A 21,697-nucleotide genomic window follows, 5' to 3' on the forward strand; every position below is an offset into this window, starting at 1 on the left:
ATAATTTCTATATATAAAAGTTGCTGTGCTACTTTGGACATTTAACCTCTCAAGATACGCTTATCCATCTGCCAGGAGGAGACACTGATATAATCTGCTCTGTATCATAGACTTGTTATGACATTCACATATAATCTTACCCGCTGCTTCAAGCTGACTTCAGTTCAATGTGACTCTAATGGACAGGGTAGAACTGCTCCCCAGGTTTCCAAGTCCTCAAAGCTCTCGGGAGCAGGTGGCAACATCTTTTGCACAATGAGTGGCTTGTGGGTTCAAATTGCTCTATTTTGATTAGAAGTCTAGCACTTTTAAACACTGTCCCAACCAGGGCTTTGATAGTACTTATCCAGGAAAGCATTCTCAAAATTATGAAATTCTATCTCCCTGCTATTATTGAACAAAGACAGGAAGAGTTAAGAATAGGCTTCAATTAAAGATTAGTTGATATTTGCTTTCAGAACAAGAGATGTGGTTTCTCTTCCCAAATATGCTCTGCTTTGGCTAATATTAAAATTTGCTCCTAGTGCCCATGTTAGTGGAAAGGTGAGGAGAGAACACAACATGAAATGGGAAGAGTAGTGCACTATGCTGGAAACTCTAGAGAAAGACAGAGGGGAAACTGGAAGATGACTCAGACAGAAGAATCTATTCTTATTGTATACTCTGGATATTCCTAGTATATAGATGAATGATTCAAAATATGCTAATGATAAACTCTCATCAAATATTTATTTGCATAATTTTGCATCATTTAATTAAAAAGCATGCACTCCACAACTTATGTTCTTGTCTTTAGTATTGGTGTTAGCCCAAACCAGCAAGACACATTTAAATGACATTAAACCTCAATTAACACAGAATTTCTCAGAGTATAAGTTTTAACGTGGATCCAAGTATGACTTCTGCAAAGGAAGCCCTGCATTCAGAAGCTATGCGATATGTTCATTCCTCCTGTTAAGCTTTCACATTAATTCTTTAAAAAGCTGTATTTCAGCCCAAGCTTAACAAGATTCCATAGTATTAGTCTGAACTGTTTGCAAGCAATCTATCCCAGATGGTTAATTAGAAGACATTTGGTGTTTACTGCAAATTATTCCTGTTTCCTAATTCTAAGGCTGTCTACAATCTTGTATAAATTTCTTTATTAGTGCCTGATACAGTGCTCACCATATTGAAAAAAAAAAGCCAAACCTCTAAGCCTATTCACTATTGTAAAAGAAAATTTAAATAGACAACACTCAACTAGTTATAGAAGTTCCTGAACTAGTCATAGAAGTTTTCTTTACACTTTCCAAGAGTGACCCTGAGTCTGAAGCAGCATCAGCCTCAATCTATGTCTGCCAGACTAGATAATTCTGATACACATAGTATTAGTTTAATATGAACACAAAGACACAGACAACACTTAAGAACTTACTGTGATGAAACTGTAAGCCCTAGGCAATAATAAGGGAATAGTAAAGGGGAACCTTTCCTCAAATGACTTGAAGCTTTTAAATTAAAAAGAACCATCCCAATGGTATAGAGCTTATAGGCTATAGAGTTGATGTCACTAGCATGTTTTGTTTCAGGGGGTAAAGGCAGAACTGAAGAGGAAAACTTGTCTTGAATGAAGGCTGCAAGCGGAGTAGTATTGGGACATGAAAATTTCTAGTGGACTGATTTATCTGAAGTTAAATTTGAAAGAAAAACTTTTTGATGTTCATTTCATTGATAAAAAATAGTTTAAACTAGGAGTCAGATAAAAATTGTGGGCATGGAAAAATGACACTAGCAAGAAGAGTTCAAAAAGGTTTTTGACCTACTAGCAAGGACAGTGGAGTTCCACAGTCTTAGTAAGGAAGTAGAAAGAAAGAAAAGAAAGAAAGGAGCCCTGTTTGCTTTACATGTTGTGCTACTACTGAAAAGTCAGCAATTTGACTCTATCAACTGCATTGTGAGGATGGGTAGTCTCCTCCCATAAGGCCTCAGAAACCCAGTGTTGTTGATAGATGCCATCTAGTCGAGTATGACTCAGAGCGACCTTATGAACAACAGACCTGAGTCCTATCCTATCCTGTCCTATCCTCATAATATTGGATATGCTTGAGATCATTGCTGCAGTCACTGCCAATCCATCGCACTGGGAGAGGGGTGGGGGTGGGGTGTCTTCCTCTCTTTCTCTGACCCTCCACCTTTCCAAGCATGATGTCCCTTTCCAAAGAATAGTACCTCCTAGCAACATGTCCAAAGTATGAGAGATGATGCTTTACCATCCTTGCCTCTAAGAAGCAGTCTGGCTGCACCTTTCCCAAGACATCTATCTGCGCTTTTGACAGTATCCACGGGATATTCAATGTTGTTGTTGTTGTTATGTGCCATCGAGTCGTTTCCGACTCATAGCGACCCTATGCACAACAGCCCTAAACCCTGCTCTATCCTGCGCCAACCGCACTGCCTCTGACACACCCATCCCGATTACCCCAGTCACTGAATCGATCCATCTCATAGAGGGTCTTCCCCTCCTGCGCGGTCCCTCCACCCTCCCAAGCATGAGGTCCCTCTCCAAGGACCCGTCCCTCCTGGCAACATGTCCAAAATATGTCAGACGAAGCCCCAGAATCCTTGTCTCCAAGGAGTAGCTTGGTTTAATCCTCTCCAACATGAATCTGTTTGTTTTCCTGGCAGTCCATGGTACATTCAGTACCCTTCTCCAGCACCACAGCTCAAAAGCATCCACTCTCCTTCTGTCCTCCCTAGTCATTGGCCAACTCTCTGATGCATAACAAGCGATTGTAAATACCATGGCCTGTATCAGGCGCACCTTAGTCTCCAGAGAGACACTGTTGCTCCTGAGTACCTTTGAGAGGTCCCTAAAAGCAGACTTTCCCATCACGATACGCTTTTTGATTTCCTGACTGCTGGTGCCAAGAGTGTTGACTGTGGAGCCGAGCAAACTGAAGCTGTGAACACTCTCAATCTCTTCGTCATCCATCCTGACACTGCCAATTGGTCCAGTGGCGAGAATCTTTGTCTTCTTGACATTGAGCCTCAGTCCATACTGAAGGCTGCAGTCCTTGACCCTTCGCAGCAAGTGCATGAGGTCCTCCTCAGTTTCAGCAAGCAGGGTTGTGTCATCTGCATAACGCAGATTGTTAATAGATCTTCCACCAATCCTGATGCCACAATTCTCCTCATAGAGCCCAGCCTCTCAGATAATCTGCTCTGCATACATGTTGAAAAGGTATGGAGACAGGATGCATCCCTGGTGTACACCCTTCCCAATTTTGAACCATGCAGTGTTACCCTGCTCTGTTTTATTCAATACTCTTCTCTAATACTACCACTCAAAGACATCAATTCTTCTGTCATCCCTATTCACTGTGCAGCTCTCAGATGTACAGCAAGTTGTTGAAAAGACCATGGTCAGAATCAGGCATGTCTTAGCTTTTCAAACTGACAACACTGCTATTCAGTATTTTTGAGAGGTCCCTTGAGAGAGGAATTGCCCAAAGCAATATGGTTCCTGTTCTCCTGACTGCTGGTACTGACAGTGTTGATTATGAGATCAAGTTAGATGAAATCATTGCCAGCTTCAATATTTCCTCCATCTATCATGATGCTGCATGTTGGGTCAGTGGTATAGATCTTTTTTGATGTTGAGATGTAGTCACTGCTTTCAAGTCTGTAATCGTTGATCTTCTGCAGCAAGCATTTTATATCCGCCTCACTTTCAGTAAGCAAGATTGTGTCATTTGCAAAATGCCGGTTCTTGGTGAGTCTACCTCTGATTCTGATGCTGTATTCCTCTTCATAAAGTTCAGTTCCACAAATTATTTTTTCAGTATACAGACTGATTAGATATGGAGAACCTGACTCATATTCTTCCTGATTTGAAACCATGCAGCATTTCCTTGTTCAGTTCTTTATACCACATAATGAAAGTTTTGTTTCACTTGACAGATACTAATGAATGTCAGGAGTCTAGTTCCTGTCATCAGTGCTGTTCTAACACTATAGGAAGTTTTCACTGGGTATCAGCTCAAAGGCAGAAAATGCATGAGTAAGGAAATGGCTTTGAGTGCAAAGCAATGGTATTCTGTAACTTCCTAATGCTTCTTGCACTACAGGCAAATGTTGTGTTCTGAGCTTGACACATACACCAACAACGTCTAGGTATAGATTTCATACAAGCAAGATTAAGTGTTCTGGAATTCCCATTTTCTCAATGTTAGGCATAGTTTGTTACATTCCACATAGTCAAATGCCTTTGAATAGTCAATAAAACACAGAGAAATTCTTCTGGTATTCTCTGCTTTTAGCCAGCACCCAACTGATATCAGTAATAATATCCCTATTGCCATGGTTTCTTCTAAACCCAGCTTTAATTTCTGGCAGTATCCTATCAGTGTACTGTTAAAATGTTAGAATACATGAAAGCAGGGGGTTACTCAGATAATAAACAAATATAGAGATTTATCAAATCTTTGAAAGGTATAAAACAATCTTGTTTGAGTCTAAGAAGCACTCAGAGAGATGCAGCAATACTTTCATAAGGATTATAGCCTTAAAAATCCTATGATGTGGTTATACTTTTTCAGATAGGGCCACTGTGAGTTGGAATTAATAGCGATGGGCTAGAGGTTGAAGTTCAAATAGCTGAAGAAACTAACTCTGGTAACAGTGATGGAAATCTGATCACATCCATCCTAGTCAGCTTCAGGTACATTAGTATGTCTAGACAAAAAAGGTTTTAGTAAATCTTAAAATAAGAAAATCTGTGTCTAAGAAGAGATGATAACGACTTGGAGGCTTGTGAAGGACAAAAGTTGAAATTAGTGAAGAAATGTTTAAGAAGTTTAAAAGAAATTTTCAACAGAAGTTATATTTAGGAGAAAGTGTGCAATGCAAAGAAAATTTAAAAGAAATGTCAAGAAAATGTTGAAATAGTAATCTCTGACTTTAAATCATTCCCCCTTTTGTCTTTCTTCCTCCCTTTCTCTGTTCGTGTTTCTTCTCTGCTTTCCCTTTTCTATCTAACAATTAGAGAACCAATGAATTACATGTTCCTTTTGTCCTGTTTGCTAATTTTCCTTGGTGCCTGGTTCAAAGACATGCAAAGTACAGATATTCTCAGGAAATTGAAGTAAATGAGTGACAGATGGCAATGTTTGCAGCATAACTAAAAACAAAAGCTTAATTCTTGACTTGGAAATTACACTCTGCTTTTGCAAACAAATGAAATTACAGACTTGTGAGTTTAGATAAAGATACCGAAAACACATATTTTAGAGTGAAGAAAGGAATGTGATTTTGTTCTGGCTTGCATTATCTTTTATATGACTCATATAAACAAAAAATAATGGTGCTGAGAAATTCCACGGGGATTGCAGGGCACTAGTTAAGGGATATCAGCTGTCATACAGAAGAAGCAATCAATCAAACAGCAGAAATTGTCACATGGTAACTCATTGTTTGGAAATCAATGAGATACTTCCATAATCACATAGTATTAGATTACACAAGACCATGTACATTCTTTCTTTTTAAAATTTTTTAAAACCATATTCTGGATGTCACTGAATATATATTTCTATGTAGCATTATATTTAGTAATACTTTCAGAAGTGATCAAAGAGAGCATGTGACACAAGTTATTAGAAAGCACCTTTATAAATCGATCATTTACATGAGTAAAAGTTGAAATAATTTGTAGGTACCAGAGTTAACTGTCTCAAAACGTTGAGCCGTCCCAGATTTGAGATCAGGTATAGTTTGCACCCCCACTATCACAGGTGCCATAAATACGCACAGCTTCTGGTCAGTAAGTGAGCCCACAGAAAGGAAACACAATATGACTGACATTTACCTACACATGTGTCATGGCTTGCCTCAAAGCCTTCAGGGCAAGTTTTCCTAATAGTCCTTTTAGTCCTGGAGAGGGAGGTCCTGCTGTTTCTAGACTCAGAGTAGGAGCTGTAGAGATGTGAGTATTGTCTGTAATGCTGCGGAGGTTGATGGCTGTTTCGCACAGGGGAGAACCTCGCACGGTTATAGCTACTGTACCGAGCGCCATAATTGGGCAGCCTCTCCAATCCAGCGCAAGATTTTCCGTCCCCTAGTAAGTGTTGTCCTGGGGGACAGATACACTTGAAGCTGCCAGGGCTGTTGGAGCACTGATGTGCACAAGGGTTAGGCACTTGTTCACACTCATTAATGTCTGCTCGTGTGGCATGATTCATAAAAAAGAGAGAGAGAGAAAAAAGAAAAAAACATACATACATACATACACAAAACAGGAATACATAATCAGTCTATGAAACTGAGGACATTATGCGTCCTTCCAAAGCCAGGAAAATATACAGTAATTTCTACCCAGCTGATGGGAACCATGGCGAAAGCTTTAATTCCCCAGGTTTGGAAAACTGTTTATTAAGAGATTCTGTGTCACGCCCTCAAGATTGCTTCAAGATTCATTTGGAAATTCTTTTTTGGAGCAAGTGGCTCGAACACCAACCACTAGCTCTGGGAACCCATCCTCCTTTAGCTTTGAGCTGTGATGGCCTCAAGACCCAAAAAACTTGCCTTCATGCTTGTCTTCTTATCTGAGAAAAAAACAACTTGGATGCTTTATCAGGATAGGCTAATGCGTCAAAGAAAAGTCCATAATTTTAAGTATCATATCAGCATCTTGAGTCTTGCATACATAATACATAAGTGTCTGAGTTCACCCAGGAAGGAGCATCCTAAATGGTTTATATGTATGTATCTTCCTCTTGGGGGCAAAAGTTCAAAGAAATAGTGGAATCCTTTGAGAAATTAATAGAATTAACATTAAAATGCAACTACAAAAAAAATCTCAACAGTATCTCTTAATAGAATAATATCTATAAATACTTAAATACCTATAAAGATATTTCTTAACCAGTTTTTTCCCTTTTGACAAATAGCTCTTTCAGATGATTTATTAATTTTCCTAATTAGTAAAAAAGTTTGGATGTGTTACATTTGCTTTTATGTCATTTTGGTAAGTATGTAACTGCCTTCATGAAGAAGGCCAGGGGGTGTGATGAATACACATGCAACTCTTTATCAGTGGTTCAAATCCAACAGTGATTCTGTGGGAGAAAGAGAGGCTTTTTTTGCACTTTTGTGAACATCACAGCCTTTGAAACTCTATGGGGCAGTTTTTCTCTGTCCCATAGTATTGTAATCAGTCAAAATTGACTTGATGGCACTCGACAACAAAAACTACTTTAATGCTTCTTTATTTTTATAAAGACTTGGTCTTTCTGTATTCACCTGTCTTACCATGGTTTCTACCTCCACAAAGCAGCAAAAGTGTGTCCTAATGTAAATAAAATAATTTCATCTGGCTCCTCTGCTTAAGAACTTGGAAGTCTTCCTATGATACCTTTAGAACAAAATCTAAATTTTTCATTATGGCTTCAATTGTCTAGGTTTGCTCCAACAATAGAGAGCTTCTCTCTCAGGAACTTTGACTATCTCCTCAGCCTGGAATACACTTGCCTAGACCTTCTGCAGTTGGGTTTGTTTTTTTTTAATTTTGTTTAATCCTTTGAGAGGCTGCCAGTATCCCAGTGCCACTTCCCTCATGTAGGTTACGAGGTTACTTGTCTTCTTTTCCTTCTCTGGCTTTTCTTAAAGTACTTATTCCTACGAGAATTACTATATTTGTTTTGTAATTATTGTTTCTGTTCACTAAATTAAAATTCTATAAGAGCATATAACTTGTATGCTTTGTTTACTACTGGAATTCTACAACTAGAATATTGACTGGCAAAAAAAAAAAGAAGGCTCAATAAAGATCTAATGAATTAATGGTAAAATGATGTGCCAAGTCAAACCATTAACAGAACATGAAGGGTTATATGGGAAAAGTCTTGTTGTATCCAGAGAAATCAGAGTTCAAAAGACAATGAGATATACATTCTGTGGGTTGGAGAGCAGAACACAGCATATTTCTAGTTTGCAATTAATCATAACATTGATCACAATCAGTACACTCAAACTCATTGCCATCAAGTTGATTCCAATTCATGGCTACACTCCACTGGATTTCTGAGGCTGTATCTTTCTGCGGAAGGAGCCACTGGTGAATTAGAACCACGAGAGACATGTGGTTTCTTGGTTAGCCACCAGAGCTTCTTTTACATTGGTCTCTAGTGCCTTTAATCTTCCATGGAATGATTAGTTTCATATGTAAGAATATTGGTAGAATTACACATTTCATTTTTATTCTCTCTTTTGAATTTAAAAAAAATTAAAATTAATAATCAAGACCAAGCATAATGTTGTTTTCAAAAGGAAAAAAAATAACCCTAAGATAAAGAGAAATCATTTCTTCTTAAACATAAATTCACAAAAATGATCAAGTGGAAAAAAATATATTTCTATTTTTATGCATGAATTTATACTCTGGGGATATATCTCTGCAAATTAGAAAAGTATATTAAAATGAGGATAAAAACTAAATTCTCAAATCTATTACTAGAGTAGCATGACAGAAAACATGAATAAGTAGAATTTAAAAAAGTAAGTTATACTATAAAAATAATTTTTGTAAGCAAAAGGCAAATGAAAATTTTTAATCTCTTCAAGATAGTGGCCCTGCCTTCTTGTTTCACTTTTAAGTCTAATTACTTCCTAATATTCAATTGCTAATTAAATTTCAAAAGAGTTAGTATGTTTTATTCTCATGTCACTGATTAAGATGTAAAATGATACATACGTAGAATACTACACTGATGGATTACTCACTTTTGCTATTAGAATAACATATCTAGCATAACATTAATTTCAATACTTGCTGTGTGAAAGGACTATGCTAGGGACTGTAAAAACACTAACTGTATGGAAGAATATGTAATAAATAATTTGTAGACAACCAAGATGACTACTCTGTAAAGCACAGCCTGAAATTCAAGAGCTCATTATTTCAAAGACCATGTTTTTTTTTAAACTTAAATCTTTAAATTGACAAATTGTGCAACTACATATAATTTGAAGGACTTGTTCTGTGATTACAAATGCAGCATTGATTTTTTTAAAAAAGTATATGGTTACTGTCTTACAGATATTTCTACTATTTCTACTTTTTTATTATCTTTCTTCATATTCAGTGATAGCTGAGATGAAAACAAATAAATCATTGGGAGAATTGAGTGAGCTATTATTGTAGTAAATGATACTGTGAGCAGTAAATGAATATTGAGTTCATAATTTAATCTTTCACTCTTAAACCAATTATTTACACACTTAGGATATATCTGTGTAAATATTTCTGTCATGTTTAAAGACAGATGCTAAGATAAATCCAGATAAGGAAATTGTCACAGCAATGATACAACAGGCTCACTTTGATATGTGTAGTATCTTGTAAGTAATCATTATTATCGTGAAAAAGATCAGTCTAAATTTAATTCAATATGATATCTCTGAAGAAGTAATGCAAATTAAGTTGTGTATTACTTAACTTACATACTTCTAATTGGGTCAAGAGGGCATGTGAAGATAGTGATCCTAGGGAACTTCATAATTAGCTTCGTTACTTAGCAAGAGTTGCAGTTAACTTACCTATGCAGGGTCTTCCAACTCCTTGAGATCGATAACCTCTTGGACATACACAGCGATAGCTGCCTCTTGTATTTTCACATATCTGATTATATCTGCATTGATGGGTTCCATCTTTACATTCATCAATATCTACAGATACAGAGGTAACAAAAAGTATTAATGCTTCCTCTTTCAAATGCCAAGTTATTACATGCATTTATAATAAATCTTCTGTAGCAATTACCAAAGGTTGCATTTCCCAGCAATAGGGGAGACCATATCAATTTAAGATTTAAGAGAGAAAAAAAAATCCAACATCCAAAGTCATTTTTAAGCTCTTCCCCTTATGAACTGATTCTTTTTCCCCCTCTTCCCTAATAAGGAAAAAGGTGTTATATTCATATTTTTCTTTTTTGGACATCTTATTTATAAGATGACTTATTCTAGTGACTCTAGTAAGTTTGCTTACACAGATCTGCAGCAATAATGTTATGTTGATTCTAATTGCTAGTTCTTATTTCCAGCGACTAGCTGAACATTGCTACCTCTGTGATGACCAATAGTTCAAACTCAGTAAGCCTTCAGTTTTTAAAAATTCTAGCTTATTTGTTTCTGATAATGGAACTCCTCTTTTCCTGTATACCTGCTTGCAAACATTAGTCTTCTTTGACTTCTTACATTACTTAAGAAGACAAGCTGCTTCAACAAACCCATATACCCCCACATTTTCAATCCCAATTTCATTTTTCTGGATTTTTAGTAAATTGTTTTAAATCAGCTTTTAGCCATTCAATTAACCTTTGCAAATAATGTAATACTCAATTACAGCACTTTCTTTTAAAAAATGTGTATTTGCATATTTGCATGATGCCAAGATGGGTGCTATCCTTCACTCTCCAGAAAACCTGACTGCCACTGAGTCAGAACTGACTCATTGCTGACTCTTATGAATTTCTGTAGCTATAACACGCATGGGAGGAGACCGCCTATCTTTGTCCCATGAAACAGTTGGGAGGATCTGAACTGCCAGAGAGGTGTGGTCTTTGGGTTAGCAGCTCAATTCCTTATAGATGATGCCACAGAGCTATATTTACAAATTCAGAAAAAAATTACTTATAACTATTAGAGAAAATGGAATCTTTGAAATCTGATATTCCAATTGCCCTAGCTATTTTTAATTTTACTTTATTAAGGAAAACTTTTAAAATAGAAAAGTGTTATGAGCCTTCATGTACTTCAACAAGTAATACACTATCAATCTTCTTTCCATAATTATATAGCTCTCACCCTTTTGTTACCCTCTTAGATTCTTTTGAAACAGACTCAACACATTTTTATCTTAATTAACACATATTATAGAATTATTTTAAAAATATCATATTATAAAAATGAGACACTGAAATGTATACTGCTATATAATCTTGAGACTTATTGAAAGTTATATGACTGTCAAAAGGAAAGACTGAGTTGAACATTTCTTATACTTCCTACTCTACTCATTAATATTCAGTCTATGACCCTATTTAAATGCAGTCACATCTACAGAACCTTGAAAGGCCCTCCTGTAAGATATGACCAGTTCTCCTGGGTACGCTCACACAATTTAATACTACCTCTTTTATGATATTTTATTTTGTCTTACAGTATCATTTTTTCCTCTTGGTGACCAAGGGACATTATTCAGTCTACTATAGAATTCCATGAGTATATAAAATCAGTAATAGTGTCTGTTTTGCTGCTATAAATCTTGGATCTCGCTCTGTAAATTAGGGGGAATCTACTTTATTCCTTGATCATGAATTTGACAATTAAAAATAGTTACTTCTAAAATAATTATTATTTTGGCTTTTAAGTCTTTCCCATAATACTCAATCAGATATGAGTATTATGGTTAGTACAGGAATCCAGAATTAAGGTTGCATAGTGAAGTGGACTCAGGGCGGGGGGTGGGGGGAAGGCATGGGGGAATTGTATACCAATGAAGGAATTTTTTTTCTTTTTCTTTTTTGAGAGGGGAGCAAACTGGTGGGGAGGGATGGGCAGGGAGAAAAGTACGGCAATGAAAGAATGGAAATCCAAAACCTCTGTGTTTATTAAAATTAATAAAAAAAAACAAAAAAAAGTCTTTCCCAACAAAATTTTTCTAACTCCTTATATGTAATTCTAAACATATGTGCCAAATTTCATGTCAGAGGCCATGTGAGACAACTGTGGACTGCATGGAAAGTAAACTATTTAAGTCCACTATCTAGTTAGTAGAGGCTCAAAACTGTCATGATTCTCTATGGTGAGTTTCCACTTCTTGGTACAGTCATAACTTCAAGACCCACAGCACACTCATACTAAAAGCTGGAAGCTAAAGTTTATGAAGAAAAGAAATATTTCCTTGTTAGATAAAATGTAATCATTATCTTTAGAATTAGATATCTTACTTGGCTTGTAGATGATCCCCGTGCCTGAAATAGTCATACACTTACCAACGCAGGTTCCATTTTCTGCCTTGGTCATTCCATTTGGACAAAGATCAATGCACTTATATCCACCCCGGGTGTTCTTACAGTGCTGATCCGGTCTGCATACATTCTGTCTACATTCGTTCACATCTTGATCAAAGAACAAAGGCAATATAGACTGAAAGACTGATTTCTTCTATTTTTCCAAATAATACCTTGAGATTTAGGAATATTACTTCTTAAACAAAGAAAGATCTTCCTTGAATATTTAAGATTAAGGCTGTTGTGATTGTTGTTATGTGCCATCAAGTCATTTGTGACTCATAGTGACTCTATGTACAAGAGCCCTAAACCCTGCTCTATTCTGTGCCAACCTCACTGTCTCTGACACACCTACTCCTATTATCTCAATCACTGAATCAATCCATCTCATCTAGGGTCTTCCTCTCTTGTGCCATTCCTCCACTCTCCCAAACATGATGTCCCTCTCCTAGGACTGGTCCCACCTTGCAACATGGCCAAAGTATGTCAGATGAAGCTTCAGAATCCTTGCCTCCAAGGAGCATTCGGCTTCACCCTCTCCAAGACAAACCTGTCTGTTATCCTAGCAGTCTGTGGTATATTCAACACTCTTCTCCAGCACCACAGCTCAAGGACATCATTTCTCTTTCTATCATCCCTAGTCACTGTCCAGCTCTCTGACACATAGCACACAATTGCGAAGACTATGGCCTGGATCAGGAGCACCTTAATTTCCAGCCTGCCATTGTTGCTCTTCAGCACTCTGGAGATGTGCCTGACAATTGATTTTCCCAATGTAATTTGTCTCTTGATTTCCTGGCTGCTGTTACCAAGAGTGTTGATTGTGGAGCCAAGTAAACTAAAACTGTTAATAATCTCAATCTTTTCACCATCTATGATAATGCTGCTTAAGTGTAATCACATATATGTCACTTTATTTTAAAATAATTGATAGGAGTTAAAACCAAAACCAAAATAATGCTTTATAGACCTGATAGCCATGCGCATCCTTCCACTTCCTCCAGCTCTGGTGGCCTAGGGGCAAGCATGGCAATTTCCAAGGCAAGTGGTTCGAATCCACCAGCTGCTCTTTGGGAGAAAGATGGGCAATCTCTTCCTGTGTAATTAACTGTCTCTGAAAACCCACTAGAGGGTCAGCTATGGATCAGTTCTGATTTGATGATACACAACAACAAAACGCACGCATGCACACATACGCTGTTGTTATGTGTTTTCAAACAGAAACTGACCCCTAGCTGACCGTCTATACTAGTAAGTTTTCAGAGACTATAAACCTCGTGGGAAGAGGCTGCCCAGCAATATCACCTGGATACAGTTTGAACTGTCTGCCTTCCTTTGGATTGGCAGCCAACTTCTTACCACTAGGCCTCTAGAGTTACAGAAATATTTATTTAAATACACAAACATACACACACACACACATATATATATATATATGAAACATATATATATTTACGAATACATATTTACAAATATATATTTGTAAATACATGAATACTGTATGTGTGCTCCACAGATAATATATGTATGTGCATACATGTATATATTATATTTTATAAATATAATGGGAAAAATGTGGATAGAAAGATATGTAATTAGAAAATGAAACTACCATAGTGTAGCATTTATCTCTACTTGTTCTTTGCATAATGACCCTCATAGTGCATAGGTGTCGATGTCCTTCATATATGAATCAAGCTCAGGGCACAACATTTGCTTGTAGTATAAGAAGCATTAAGAAGTTATAGAAATGCCATTGCTTTGAACTCAAAGCCATTTCCTTACCCATGCATTTTCTGCCTTTGAGCTGATACCCAGGTTCACATCCACAGTGAAAACTTCCTATCGTGTTAGAGCAGCGTTGATGACAGGGACTAGACTCCTGACATTCATTAATATCTGTCAAGTGAAACAAAACTTCCATTATATGGTATTAGGAAATGTGGCTTAATTTATTCCAAATAGTTACCATTTAAATGATTTTTGAGATGATAAATAATTGAATTTATTCAGTTGATATTCAGAGGGAATTTCTAGAGAAGGCATCTCTTTTCAATATGCTTCAAAAAGGGATAATTTACTAATAACCTGGAACAATACTGTTATAATAGTCTTTCATTTCAAGTAATTTGCCATTTATCTCCCACTCCTGTTGCTAGAAACATTTAGCCTTGGAATGTGGTTTACAGATTGAGATGATGAAGATAGGAGGAAAGGGAAAAAAGACATTTCATAATATCTTTTAAAAGAGATCTTTCTTTCTCATTCTTGTTCTTTTAGCTCAATGTTGTTGTTATGTACTGTTGTACAACTCATAGCAACCGTGTGAACACTGGCTCTGAACCTTGCTCTATCTTGAGCCCACCTCACTATCTCTGACACACCCGACCTCATTGCCACAATTATTGTGTCAGTCCATCCCATCCAGGGTTTTCTCTTGTGCTGACCTTTTACCATTCCAAGAACCGGCCTCTCCTGACAACATGCATAAGTATGTGGGATTGAGTTTCAAAATCTTAGCCTCCAAGGAGTAACTTGATTTCACCCTAAGAAAGACCTGTTTGTTCCTTTGGCATACTTTTATCCAACACCACAACTCAAAGCTATCAATTCTTCTTTTGTCGTCTGGAGTCACTGTCCATCTCTCAGATGTACAGCAAGCAATTGAAAAGATCATGGCTTAAATCAGGTACACCTTAGTCTTCAGATGACATTGTTGCTCATTATCACTCTGTAGAAGTCCTTGGACATAGATTTTCCCTGTACAATGACAATGATCTCTCCAAAGTACCGAGGAACAATGATGTTAGAAGATAAGATGCACCTGATTCAAGTCATGGTCTTTTCAATCACTTGCTATACCTCTGAATGCTGAACAATGAACAGGAAAACAGAAGAAGAATTGATGCATTTGAGTTCAAATATTTTGGACATGTTGATTGTTGTTAAGTGCCATTGAGATGAATATAACTCATAGTGACTGTGTGAACACAAGATATAAATCATGTCTTATCCTGCGTCAACCTTATAATTTCTGATATACTTGATCCCATTACAGTAGCCTCTGTGTCAGTCTATCTCATTGAGGGTCTTCCTCTCTTTTGCTGACCCTTCACCTTTCCAAGCATGATGTCTTTTTCCAAGGAACAATTTAGCCTATCCTAACAACATGCCCAAAGTATGTGAGAAGAAGCTTTATCTTTGCCTCCAAGGAGCACTCTGGTAGCCCTTTCTCCAATACATATACGTTTGTTCTTTTGATAATTGATGGGACACTCAGCACTATTATCCAACACCATAGTTCAAAGGTATATATACTTCTTCTGTTATCCTTATTTATTGTCCAGTTCTCAGATGCACAGCAGGTGACTGAAGAGACCATGACTTGAATCATGTGTACCTTAGTCTTTAAGCTGCCATCATTGCTCTTCAATAATTTTGAGAGGTTCCTGACAATACACTATTCCAGCGCAATATGTCTTTTGATTTGACTGCTGGTATCCACTGTGTTGACTGTGGATCCAAGCAAGATGAAATCATTGATGACTTCAGTCTTATTTCTATCATGACGTTGTCTATTGGCTCAGTGGCCCAAGATCTTTGTTTTCTTGATGTTGAAACGTAATTCATATTGCAGGCTGTAGCCTTTGCTCTTCTTCTTGCTTCAGGTCCTCCACTTTCAGCAAATACAGTTGTGTCATCTGCACAACGCAGGTTGTTGATGAGTTTTCTTCTGATTATGATACCACACCCTTATTCATAAAGTCCAACTTCTCAAATGATCTGTTCAGCATATAGTTTGAAAAGATATGGAGAGAGCAGCCTGCCAGATGGTGCAGCATAGCTGAGGATAACCAGGGCCATCTCCAGACTCCGAGCAGACAGCCAGTCTCAAGTACACTGCTATAGGAGAGGCTAATCTTTGGAAAGGGACATAATGTGTGGAAGGTAAAGGGTCACTGAAAGAGGGGAAGAACTTCAAGGAGTTGGACTGAGTACAGTAACGGGTTCAAGTGTGTGAGAGATTATGAAGATGGCACTGGAAGGGACATGGTTCAGATCTGTTGTTCATAGGGTTGCTATGAGTTGAATTCAACTTGACCACACCTAACACCCACAACAATAACTGTTGGAAGGAGATTGCCGAGTTTTTCTTGCTAGCTCTTGCTAGCTTGTCTTAGTCTGGAATGTCTACTGCAACCTGCTCACTCTGGGTGACTCTACTGATGTTTGAAATACCAGCGGCATAGTTTTAGTATAACAGCAATATACAAGATACTACAGTATGACAACGTGACAGATGGGTGGTGTTTAAGAACAGTCCTTATGTTAGGGCCCTGCCACCCATCCTCCTCACCAAGATAAGAACTGTGCCCCACCAGTTTTTTACTTCTTTGTTGTCTGCCATTTTTCCTATAACTCTACAAACATTACCAAACCCTTCATATCCTAGCAAAATCTTTCTCTCAAGACTTCATGGGGTGGGGGGGGGAGTGGGACAAAACCAAATAAAACAACAAAACCACACTTAAACACTTAAAAAAAAAAGACTTCATTAGTCTCAAGCTTCTGCCACTTCTGTATTCTCTTACAAACCATTCAAAAGAACAGCAATTTGATTTAGGCTTTTCATGTCCTTACCTTACATTCCATTACAAAGACATCATTGCCAATGTCTTTTATATTTTTGTGCTTATTTTTTATTTGATCTCTCAAGTTAGTATCTTAAAATCCACTCATATATTTATATAAATTTTTATATAAATTTTCCTTTTCTCCCAAATTTTCCTTTTAACCTCACTTAAATTCTCTGATAAAATAAAATGGTCTTTTTGTTCTCCTGAGCTTTTCCTCATTAAACTAAAATGAATCTCTTTAATTCTGTCCAAACTCTTGATTTTTCTGGAAATTATCTACAATGCAAACTTTTAAAAAGAACTCCCTATGTTTTTCTTGCCTCTATTCCTTGGTGGTAACTACTATTTTTTTTCTTTCTCCGTAGACTTGTCTATTCTGGACAAGTCTATTCTAGACAAGTAAGATTAGACTATATTGGTCCTTTTGTGTCCGATTCATTTCACTTAGCATAACATTTCCATGATCCATCCATATGGTAATGTCCACCAGAATTTTATTTCTCTTTATGGATAAAGAATATTATATCATATGTATGAATTTAACATATTTTGTTTGTTTATTTATCTGTTGATGAACATTGGTGTATGAGCTTCTGGGTTTCTGGTTTTTGTTTTGTTTTAGTCTATATCTATGAATAGAAGATTATATACTTTAAAAAGGATTGTTTTTAGTAAAGCTCATTTCTTAATTTTTTTTTAGCTTTGTCTACCTTTTATCCTCCTTGCCTCCCAAAGGCAATTTACTCAGTAATCTAATATAAATCTTAACATTTTCTCTCTCTCTAGATTGAAATATCTAGCTAGATCTCTGGTTCTTTACTGCTACAAACATATAAATACACAAATTCAGTCTTTTCTGTGTCTACTACTTGTTTTCCAGTTACATATACTTTTATACACTCTTTCTTAATACCCCTCATGGCAATCCCTCCAAGACAAACATTTGGACTTCAAATACCACTCTACTTATTCTCTCTAATTACTGGTAGGCATTCAGGCTTTTTTAATATACTGCTTTCCTCTTTGTCAAGCCTCTCCCCTTGGAGTTTATAAGGAATGGTTTGTTCATGAGACTAGTCATCTTCATTATTATTAGTATCAAATGTTGTTGTTGTTATTATGTGCTGTCGAGTCACTTGTGACTCATAGCAACCCTATGTACAACAGCCTTAAACCCTGCCCTGTCCTGTGCCAATCACATTGTCTCTGACACACTCACCCTGATTACCCCAGTCACTGAATTACTCCACCTCATAGAGGGTCTTCCCCTCCTGTGCTGTCCCTCCACCCTCCCAACCATAATATCCTTCTCCAAGGACTGGTCCCTCCATACAACATGTCCAAAGCATGTCAGACGAAGTCTCAGAGTCCTTGCCTCCAAGGAGCAGCCTGGTTTAACCCTCTGCAGAATGAATCTGTTTGTTTTCTTAGTGGTCCATGGTACACTCAATACTCTTCTCCAGCAGCACAGCTCAATTCTCCTTCTATCCTCCCTAGTCACTGTCCAACTCTCTGACACATGACAAGTGATTGCAAAGACCATGGCCTGTATCAGATGCACCTTAGTCTCCAGAGTGACACCATTGCTCTTCAGTGCTTTGGCGAGGTCCCTAACAGCAGACTTTCCCGTCTCAACACGTCTTTTAATTTCCTGGCTGCTGGTGCCAAGAGTGTTGATTGTGGAGCCTAGCAAACTAAAGCTGTGAACAATCTTAATCTCTTCATCCATCCGGACGTTGCCAATTGGCCCACTATGAGAATCTTTGTCTTCTTGATATTGTGCCTCAATCCATATTGAAGGCTGTAGTCCTTGACCCTCTAGGTAGGTACTAATAATTAAGATAAAACAAGATAAAGCAAGGCCTCTATTTTTATACCTTGACAACTCAGCCCATCAGAGGTTCTCCGGAAGCCGAGTCCACAACGGACCACACAACGATAGGATCCAATGGTGTTGTCACAGTCCTGGCCCGCATGGCAAGTGTGCCCACCCAAAGCACACTCATCAATATCTGCAACAAAGAGAGTCATTCAGCTGAGGTGTGTGAAGAAAATCTAGCCTATGATCCAGCTGTGAAATAGGAATAAGAACAATCATGAAAGACTTGAAAACGACTGGGTCATTTGAGGTGCAATAAATAGCTGATCACTCACAGCTCCAGGGTGTTGATAGCTTCTGTCTGAGACAGACTGACAAGTTAGACCACTTATGATTTGTTGTGGTTGAGGACTGTTGAGTCAGAACCATACCATAGCTGACCCACCAGAAACAGCCACATAGAAAGAAGGAAAGTGCCCGTCCTTTTCTTGCAGAGCTGTTGGTGGATTCGAACTGCCTGCACTTGGGATTGCATCGCAGGTTTTTACCACTAGACCACCGGAGTTCCTTACTTATAAATTAAGAGACATTAAAAAAAATTTCTTTCTGAAATTTGAGCTTTCTCAGCTGTAAAATCTAGACAATAATGCTCATTAGAATCACTTTGAAAAATAATGAAACTGCATACATAGTATCCCATGAAAGTTTCCCCCCTCCCCTCCTATTCACCCTCTTGTTTGAATTTTAAATAAAACTTCCTGGGTACAGAAGGAGAAGCCCATATTCTTTTAAAAGTTTGATTTCTTTCTCAAATTAGATGTTTATGTTATTGCTGTGTGTTGCAGAGTCGGAACCAACTCATAGTTTACCCACCAGTGGGTTTTCAGAGACAGTGAGTTGCATGGCAGGTGACTGCACGTCTTTGTTTTGTGGAGCAGCTGGAAGATCTGAATTGTGTGTCTCTGAGTAGGCAACATAGCTCCTCACCACTAAGCCACCAGAGCTCCCTCACACACAAATCTAATTTTGGAGGATACATAGAGTTGATAGCAAAGTGGCTTTTTGCTTCTCTCCCTCCCTAAAATGTTCCTAACCTTCCATCAGGAACGTGCAATCTACTTAATCTCTTTGTGTTCATATTGCTGAATACCACTGAAGCAACACCAACTCACAGAAATCCTATCCATCTGTCCATAGGATTTCCTAGGCGGTAAATCTTTTATGGGAGCAGGTTGCCAGATCTTTTCTCCTGTAGTAAGCCCTAACTACACATCTTATGATCAGCAGTCACCAGGGCTCCTTCTTACTCTCTTTATAATCTCTTCATTCATTAGTTTTGTCACTGTTAAATAAACATGGTTGACAGACATGCCTGCCTCCTTGAAGGGTTGCAAGGACTGAATGAATTAGGGCAGTGTACCTGCTTTTTGATTGTCCCATTTGGAGGCAGTGTGTGAGCAGTGTTTTTTCTTCCTTACTTGCTTAGTACCATGAAGACCCATTGTGCCTATTGCTGGGGTTGGGGCAGTGTAGGAAAAAGGAAGATGAATTGCACATTTTCCCAATGTCAGAGAATGCTTTTGTCATGACTACAATATGTTTATTAGACTTAAGCTTACAAATACCTTGGCAAGTTCTTCCATCCACAGCTATGGTGAAGCCTTTTGGACAGGAACAATAATAAGTTCCCATGGCATTGTGGCAGGTGTGGGAGCAGGGATTCCGCTCTGCACATTCATCTTCATCTGAAAGAAGAGATCAAGGGACCAATCAGCATGTCAAGTCCCTCCCTTTTCATGAATCACTAACCTCATCACCACTGAGTCAGAATCAACTCAGAGTTGACCCTCAGGCAGGTGTCTGAGGCTATAAATCACACAGGAGGAGATTGTCCATATTTCTTCCTCTGAGAAGTTGGTGGATTCAAACTTCCAGAGAAAAGAAAACTTTGTGGTAGCAGCAAAATTCCCTGTGGACTACATCACCACAGCCCTGTAGGACGTACTAAAGACAGTAAAAATAGCCACTTATGGAGGTCAATGAATTGAATGAAACAAAACAGAAAATGCTTCAATATCACCACATGGAAGCACTGGGTAAAAATTAATTTGAGGTTTCTAAATGATTTCTTATAATGATTAGATGTTTAGAATATCTTCTAAGACAATGAAGATAAATTCAAAATTCATTGCCCTCAAACTGGAACTGACTTATCGCTGACCACTCGGCTTCCAAGGCTTTAAGCAGCATAAAGAAGAGATTGCCCATCTTCCTCCTGCAAAGTCATTGTTGGATTTGAACCACCAGAGAGGTAAGGCCTTGGGTTAGCAGGACAACTCTCTGGGGATTATGCCACCATGATGTTGTTGTTGTGTACTGTCTAGTCAAAATCCACCCATAGCTGACCCTCCAGTGGGTTTTCAGAGGTAGTTAATCAAACAGGAGGAGATTGCTCATCCTTCTCTCATGGACGGTGGCCTCGAACTGTGTGCCTTGGAGATTGCAGCACAGCTTCTTGCCACTAGGCCACAAGAGCTTCATGTGCCACCACAGGCCCTTTAACAGGTCATTTAAAAAAAATAAAAACTGATGATAGCAAACATATATTGACCATTTACCTGATTGAATTAAATCTTCACAGAACTCGCAGGAGGTAGATTTACTATTTTAATTTGTCAATGATAAAATAAGAACAAAAAGGTTAAATAAATTTGTCCAAGGTCACACAGACCATGCTTAGCATTTGGGACTGAACTTGAAGGAAAGTTTCTGAAGACTGTCTCTTGTTACCACAAAACTACATTGCATTTAGCTGCTAGGGAAAGAAAGCACTGTGGAATGAAAAGTGGACTACCCTAGTTAGGAAGCTCTGGTGGCCTGCTGGTAAGAATCTGCACTGCAATCCTGAAGGTATGTGGTTCAAATCCACGAGCTGCTCTGAGGGAGGATTGGCAATTTCCTCTTGTGTCATTAACTTCCTCTGAAAACCCTCTGAAAGGTCAGCTATGGATCGGTTCTGACTTGATGGTACATAACAACAACAACAACAACATAGGGAGCTCTAGGTGGCCTAATGGTTAGGAGCTGTGTTGCCAACCCGAAGTTATGCAAATCTACTAGCTACTCTAGGGAAAAGGATGGACAATCAACTCTCATGTGATTTATTCCTTCTGAAAACCTACCTACCAGAA

General features: G+C 38.0%; 1 protein-coding gene across 1 annotated transcript in view; it reads right to left on the reverse strand.

Moving 5' to 3' along the window:
* Nucleotides 1-21,697, reverse strand: part of HMCN1 (hemicentin 1) — a 763,653-nt gene that overhangs the window by 13,315 nt on the left and 728,641 nt on the right. Inside the window, exons 100-105 of the mRNA XM_006901311.1 lie at nt 20,132-20,251; nt 18,565-18,699; nt 13,836-13,949; nt 12,033-12,158; nt 9,577-9,705; nt 5,849-6,199 (exon numbers count right to left, since the gene is read on the reverse strand). Of these exons, the coding sequence (XP_006901373.1) occupies nt 5,849-6,199; nt 9,577-9,705; nt 12,033-12,158; nt 13,836-13,949; nt 18,565-18,699; nt 20,132-20,251 (975 nt within the window). The remainder of the gene's footprint in view (nt 1-5,848; nt 6,200-9,576; nt 9,706-12,032; nt 12,159-13,835; nt 13,950-18,564; nt 18,700-20,131; nt 20,252-21,697) is intronic.

Source organism: Elephantulus edwardii, unplaced genomic scaffold, assembly GCF_000299155.1.
Source record: "Elephantulus edwardii isolate Elephantulus edwardi_28Jun2011 unplaced genomic scaffold, EleEdw1.0 scaffold00318, whole genome shotgun sequence".
NCBI lineage: Eukaryota > Metazoa > Chordata > Mammalia > Macroscelidea > Macroscelididae > Elephantulus > Elephantulus edwardii.